The 7,500-nt window shown below is 49.6% G+C and overlaps 1 protein-coding gene across 2 annotated transcripts in view; it reads right to left on the bottom strand.

Annotated features, from left to right (window-relative positions):
• Positions 1 to 7,500, bottom strand: part of ephb4b (eph receptor B4b) — a 31,140-nt gene that overhangs the window by 13,119 nt on the left and 10,521 nt on the right. For both annotated transcript variants that reach the window (XM_031313210.2, XM_031313211.2), the window contains exons 3-10: positions 5,925 to 6,067; positions 4,974 to 5,337; positions 4,615 to 4,777; positions 1,464 to 1,619; positions 1,187 to 1,329; positions 718 to 922; positions 361 to 488; positions 52 to 217 (exon numbers count right to left, since the gene is read on the bottom strand). In XM_031313210.2, coding sequence (XP_031169070.1) covers positions 52 to 217; positions 361 to 488; positions 718 to 922; positions 1,187 to 1,329; positions 1,464 to 1,619; positions 4,615 to 4,777; positions 4,974 to 5,337; positions 5,925 to 6,067 — 1,468 coding nt within the window. The remainder of the gene's footprint in view (positions 1 to 51; positions 218 to 360; positions 489 to 717; positions 923 to 1,186; positions 1,330 to 1,463; positions 1,620 to 4,614; positions 4,778 to 4,973; positions 5,338 to 5,924; positions 6,068 to 7,500) is intronic.

The following is a 7,500-nucleotide window of genomic DNA, read 5'->3' as shown; positions in this document are numbered from 1 at the left end:
TTCGGAGCTGTTTCTGACCCAAACACACAAAGATGGCGGAGAGAACGTTACCGTCTGGCAGTGTGCTGAAGGCGCTCGCCGCCCCGAAGGACCCGTACCCGGCCTGGGAGCGGGCGCGGACCTGGACCTGGTACCGCAGCGCCCGCTGCAGCCCCGTCAGCACCACAGAAGAAGACCTGCTGGACACGTACTGCCACTGGCCCGCCTCCTCACCATCCTGGGGGGGGGGGGCATCAGCAGTTACATCACAGTGTGTGTGTGTCTCTGCGTGTGTGTGTGTGTGTGTGTGTGTGTGTGTGTGTGTGTGTGTGTGTGTGTGTCTCTGCGTGTGTGTGTGTGTCTCTGTGTGTGTGTGTGTACCTTGGGGCTGTAGCGGAGCTGGTAGTCCAGGATCTGGTGCTGGTTCTGGAGAACCGGAGCGCTCCACTCTAGAGACAGACTGGACTCAGAGGCTGCTGTCCTCCTCAGACCAGACACAGGGGGGGGAACTACACACACACACACACACACACACACACACACACACACACACACACACACACACACACACACAGACAGACACACAGACACAAATTCAATAGTTAGCTAAAAGTGATGGCTAAATAGTTATTAGTGTGTGTGTGTGTGTGTGTGTGTTTCTCTGTCTGTCTGTGTGTGTGTGTGTGTGTGTGTGTGTGTGTGTGTCTGTGTGTGTGTGTGTGTGTGTGTGTGTGTTACCGTCTCTGCTGGTGGTGACGTTGACTCCGTCCGAGGCCGGCTCTGATTTGCTGAGAGCGGAGACTCCGTTCAGTGATTGGACGGTGAAGGTGTACCTGGTATGTGGGCGGAGTCCCCAGACCGCCACGCGGCGCTGAGTCAACCCGCTCTGCGCCGGCCGGTACAGGACGCTGTCATCACACGGGGAATAGGAACTGGCCAATCCCTGCAGAGGAGACAGGAAGGGGGCGGAGTCAGCGGGGAGCAGACTGGTTAGATCCGTTTGGCCAGGTGTTAACACAGACCAAAACAAGCAGGCCACGGGCCAATCAGAGGAGGGGACGTCCTCCAGGACCAATCAGAGGAGGGGACGTCCTCGAGGATCAACAACAGGAGGGGACGTCCTCAAGGACCAATCAGAGGAGGGGACGTCCTGCAGGGTTTGTAATGATGCATTGTGTGTGTTCTGGTTCGGGTTCTGGTCCAGTACCTGGTCTGTGTCCCCCCAGCTGTAGCAGAGCACCCTGTAGTTGAGGTCTCCCCGTCCTCCCCGGTCCAGCGGCTCGCTCCACTCCAGAACCACGGAGGACTCGTTGATCTGGGACACGATGGAGCGGGGGGCAGAGGGGGGGCCTGGGGGGGATTACATCATCATCGTCATGATACAAACATCCACAGAAACAGCTAAAAGACAGACAGACAGGCAGACAGACAGACAGACAGACAGACAGACAGACAGACAGACAGACAGGTGTAGTGTGTCTTACGTGAGCAGGCGGCGTGCGGCGGGTCGGAGTCGGCCCGGTGGTAGTCAAGGTTACAGGGGCAGTAGGCGGAGCCTGGGACTCGAGTGTTGCTATTGGCTGGACAGAGACCACACCCCCCTGGTCCTGACTCGGCCTTAAACTGACCTGATGGACACGCTGCACACACACACACACACACACACACACACACACACACACACACACACACACACACACACACACACACACACACACACACACACACACACACACACACACAGGGATAGCATTAGCATCAGCATTAGCATCATAATGTAGCACCAGTAACCTTCAGATTCCCCTCACACGGTTTATACATCTGGCGAGAACTACGTATTGACTAAAATAGGGATAAAAGCCTTGAAAAAAGTGACCAAAAATGTCAAAAAACTATTGAAAAGAGCAACAAAAATATAGAAAAAAGTTTGTGTGTGTCTCTGTGTGTGTGTGTCTGTCTGTGTGTGTGTGTGTCTGTGTGTGTCTGTGTGTGTCTGTGTGTGTGTGTGTGTGTGTGTGTGTGTGTGTGTAACACCACAGGACAGCTGACTTCGTGTTAAATTTAGAGGATTTCATTTACTGACACACACAGGAGCACAATGAGAGACAGGAAGTGACCTTGGCTTCAACAGGACGTGGAAAGTGCTGCCATGATGTCATCACCGCCATCTCCCGCCAAGCACACACACACTCACACACACACACACACATGTTTGTTTCACTATCTTTGTGGGGACCTGTCATTGACATAATGCATTCCCTAGCCCCTTACCCTAACCTTAACCATCACCACTAAATGCCTAACCTTAACCCTTACCCTCACCCTAACCATAACCTAATTCTAACCCTAATCCTAAAACCAAGTCTTAACCCTCAAACACACCTTTAACCTTTTGGGGTCCAGCATTTTGGGCCCACAAGGCTGTTGGGACCCCACAAGTATACTGGACTCCTGGTTGTTGGTCCCCACGAATATAGTAAAACAACAACACAGACACACACACACACCACACACACTAAACACACATACTCACTCACTCTGGCAGTTTAAGCAGTAGAAATTAACCTTTAACTTCTTTCACTCAGCATGGCTTTTGTGTGTGTGTCTGTGTGTGTGTGTGTGTGTGTGTGTTTGATGTGTGTCTCTGTGTGTGTGTGTGTGTGTGTGTGTGTGTTTGATGTGTGTCTCTGTGTGTGTGTGTGTGTGTGTGTGTGTTTGATGTGTGTCTCTGTGTGTGTGTGTGTGTGTGTGTGTTTGATGTGTGTCTCTGTGTGTGTGTGTGTGTGTGTGTTTGATGTGTGTCTCTGTGTGTGTGTGTGTGTGTGTTTGATGTGTGTCTCTGTGTGTGTGTGTGTGTGTGTGTGTGTGTCTCTGTGTGTGTGTGTGTGTGTGTGTGTGTGTGTGTGTTTCCTGGCTGCCGCTGACCTCTGACCTCAGTAAGAATAACAGGAAGCTTGGACAGCCTGACTGTGGGTTTTCATCCACGGCCACACAGACTAGAGCTGTAATCGGGCCTTAAAAGTTCGGCCCGACAAGGCCCGAGCCCGACCAGTACATTTTGATTGACAGATTTTTAAAAGCCTGAACCCGTTTACAGCCCGACTGAACAAAAGGCCGTCTATCAGCTGTGGTTAGAGCGCATGTCGGAAAATAGCGCGTACACGCTCTTCACGCCGCGAGCGGGCACACGCACCACTCGACGGAAAAGGGAGAGAAAGAAAAAAGAGACTGCGCCACACGCACACAGCTCTTTTGTCTTCCGTCAAGAATGAGTAATTTATACATTTTTTAACATCATTTATTCATGACTAACGGAGGCTATAGGCCAGTTGGAAGTTGGAACAAAGAAATAAAAGAAGTCCTCCAGGAGCCAGCCTCCGTTTCACCTCCTCAGCATCCATTTACACGCCGATCCAAACGCTTCACCTGATCGCTCGTTTACTGCGCAACTCGGAGCACAAGCCCGAGCCCGGCCCGACCCCGTGTAACATGATAGAAATAGACCGAACCCGACCGAACCCGTCGGGTCCCGTCGGGCAAAGATCTTCAGCTCTAACACAGACACCAGTCTGTCAGTCAGTCCTGGTTCAGACCCACTGAAGGTTGCTTCCAGGCCTTTATAATAATGACTTTTTATTTAAAATAGACAGTCTGTTAGGTCTGGACATCGTTTTGGTTCAATCTGTCGGAGGAGGTAAAGTTGAACACCTGGAACTGGCCCAAAACGTGCACGAATGTTGCCCAGTGAATGGGAAATGGCTGGCTTCCTGTTGGATTTAGGGATTAGGTCCACTTTGGGTTGGTCTCAACACGTTACAGATGTGGACTGATGTCTGCTACAGCACGGGGCTTTTACTCTGAAAAACGTGTAGGCTATTGATCCATTTAGTCTTCACACAAAAACCCCAAAACAGTTAGACAGTAAGACAGCACAGGGACATAATCGATATGTGAAATCATCAATATGTGACATAATCAGTGTTTGCAGATGTGATGTGATTGGTTCAGCCAGTTTATGACATAATGAGGTTAAAACAGCGCTCGGTTCTTCTGTCAACACATCTGTCCCTGTCCTCTCTGTTTACACTGAGAGGGGGGGTGTGTGTGTGTGTGTGTGTGTGTATATATATGTGTGTGTGTGTGTGTGTGTGTGTGTGTGTGTGTGTGTGTGTATATATATATATGTGTGTGTGTGTGTGTGTGTGTATATATATATATGTGTGTGTGTGTGTGTGTGCTTGTTTTACTAAGTGGGGTCCAAAACCTGGGGAGTCCAGTATACTTGTGGGGTCCGTACAGCTTTGTGGGGCCCAAAATGCTGGACCCCACAAGTTTAAAGGTCTGTTTGAGGGTTAAGACTTGGTTTTAGGATTAGGGTTAGAATTAGGTTATGGTTAGGGTGAGGGTAAGGGTTAAGGTTAGGCATTTAGTGGTGATGGTTAAGGTTAGGGTAAGGGGCTAGGGAATGCATTATGTCAATGACAGGTCCCCACAAAGATAGTGAAACAAACATGTGTGTGTGTGTGTGTGTGTGTGTGTGTGTGTGTGTTCTGGACAGAAAGAATTTTAAGTGCTGATAGTGAGATAACACCCTCCACCTCTCTCACTGAAGGTGCTTTTATTTTGTAAACTCACCTCGACAGCGCACGTCGGTCTCCCCCGCCTCGTATCCTGGGCGACAGGCGCAGCTGGACGACGGCTGCCCCACCCACTGCCCGTCCTCGCCGCAAAGCATGCTGGGAAGACGCGACTGCTCGCCGGGCGGAGTCACGGCGTTCTCCACACACACGCCCTGAGCCTGCAACACACACACACACACACATACACACACACACACACACACACATACACACACACACACACACAGACAAAATGTCAAAGTTTTTATTTTGTAAACTAAAAGTTTAAGCTTTTATTTTGTAAAGGAACTCTATGTGATGATGTGTCTCTGGGTACAGGAGCATGCTGTTACCGTGGTTACGGCGTGTTTTTACCTGCTCCACCAGAGAGTGGGGGACGGTTTCGGGGAAGACGGCGAAGGCGCGGTGGAGCGGCGGGCACTTCCTGTAGAAGACGCGCACGGCGAGCAGCGCCATGCAGGCGCCCTGGCTCTGGAAGGCCAGGTACAGCCCCGCCCCCCCCAGCGGCTCCAGGCGCAGCAGCTTGACGTTGGAGCGGCGCTCGCCGCCGCGGCGCAGCAGGTGGTCGGCCGCCAGCGTGGAAACCTTGGTGTACGGGTTCTCCATCCAGGACGGGTGGGTGGGCGTGGCCTCGTCGCTCTCGCTCTCGTACCGGTACACGTTAAACGTCTCTTTACACGGGCGCTGGTTCAGACCGGAACACTCCATCATGGTGAACCTGGGGGGGGACAAGACGTTACATATGATGGAACACTCCATTATAGTAAACCTGGGGGGGACAAGACGTTACATATGATGGAACACTCCATTATAGTAAACCTGGGGGGGACAAGACGTTACATATGATGGAACACTCCATTATAGTAAACCTGGGGGGGACAAGACGTTACATATGATGGAACACTCCATTATAGTAAACCTGGGGGGGACAAGACGTTACATATATTTAGAGAAAGAAAGTGAGAGACAAACAGGCAGTCAGACAGATAGACAGACAGACAGACAGACAGACAGATAGACAGACAGACAGACAGATAGAGTCAGACAGACAGACAGACAGAAAGACAGACAGAGAGTAAGACAGTCAGACAGACAGACAGACAGAGTCAGACAGACAGACAGGCAGACAGAAAGTCAGACAGACAGAGTCAGACAGACAGACAGACAGGAAGACAGGCAGAGTCAGACAGACAGACAGACAGAGAGACAGAGAGTCAGACAGACAGACAGACAGAGTGAATATGAGGGAAAGAAGCAGCTACAGACATGATGCTGATTGGATGATTTTGGGGTAAATTAACCAACCGGATCTCGACGTAGAGCGTGGTCGCCGCCCTGCGGGGGATCCAGCGAGTCCTCAGCCAATAGGAGGCCGCGCTGTCCGGAGTGCAGATCTGATAGGTCCGTACGCTGTTAGACTCGTCGTCCAATCCACTCACTTCCTCCCACTAAAGAGAGACAGACAGACAGGCAGAGAGACAGACAGACAGAGAGACAGGCAGACAGACAGACAGACAGACAGACAGGGTTAAGGGTAGCATGTAAGTGTAAAGCTTAAGGATAATAATGTTTACTTGGTTAGCATTCTCCATTAGAACCAATGGTAGATGTTAGCGTGAAGCTAACATTGTTTACCTGGTTAGCATTCTCCATTAGAACCAATGGTAGATGTTAGCGTGAAGCTAACATTGTTTACCTGGTTAGCATTCTCCATTAGAACCAATGGTAGATGTTAGCGTGAAGCTAACATTGTTTACCTGGTTAGCATTCTCCATTAGCACCAATGGTAGATGTTAGCGTGAAGCTAACCAGGGCTGAAACGGTTCCTCCAATAACTCGAATGTCGGTTTGTAGCCTAACTGTTTATTAGTTTGCTACTAATCTTTGGAAACTGAGGGCCGTCCACACGGAGACGCTTTCTGCTGCAAACACACATGTTTAGCATCTTTGGGCCGCCCGTCCACACGGATTCTGTAAACGCACTGTTTTTAAACCTGGTCTCAGGGCGGAAACATTTGAAAACGGCTCTCTTTTGGCTTCGTTTGGACGGCGAATACGTCCGTATCGATGATGTCATCGCCACACCCCTCGACCTCTAGTGCACGGCCACACACGACTGCGGTGAAGCTAGCGAGCGTATCCCATCTCCACGGTCAAACCAGCTCACTTCATCTAGCTAAATACTTTGTCTCTGCTCCCTGACTCTTCCCTCTGCTCTGCCGGTCCTGGATTCTACACAAGATATATTGCTAACGTTATGTAGCTAACGTTAAACATCGCTAAAGTAACTGACCGCTCCAGCAGCGACGTAACGTTAACGTTAGCTGCTATGGTTAGCTAGCTGTTTATAAAGTGGAAGCTAGCTAGCTAATCTGTCTGCTTATCAACTCCTTGAACGGATTATAGTAACTTTTACCACGGCTTATTGTAGAAAAGCTACCGCAAGAAAAATGTGTAGATTATCAAAAAGACATTGGATCATTGATGTTTGTTTGACGGCCGATGTTAGCTAGCAGAGCTAACGTTAGCGTGCTAACGTTAGCTCTGCTAGCTAGCGCGGTGCAATCATGTCCGATGGCAGAGTTGCAATCCAACAGCACATTATACAATGTAAACAAAGACACGTTTCCTTGCGGCGGCCTTTATAAAATGAGGAGTGGATAAGTTATTATAGTCCACGGCTGTATTAAGAACGTTATAGTCTAGTCATGTTATGATTAGCGTTGGGAACCGTTTGGATCTTTACGATTCCTAAACCGATTCTTGAAAAAACTGAAAAATAACATCAAAGAAAGGCTCTTCTATAGAGTTTTTTTTTAAATTGAAAATTATTTAAATTTAACAATATATTAACGTTTTAAAGTACTTTCCCAGAGGGAAA

Source organism: Sander lucioperca, chromosome 17, assembly GCF_008315115.2.
Source record: "Sander lucioperca isolate FBNREF2018 chromosome 17, SLUC_FBN_1.2, whole genome shotgun sequence".
Taxonomy (NCBI): domain Eukaryota; kingdom Metazoa; phylum Chordata; class Actinopteri; order Perciformes; family Percidae; genus Sander; species Sander lucioperca.
The sequence above is the reverse complement of the archived record's forward strand: the minus strand, read 5'-3'. Positions and strand labels throughout refer to the sequence as shown.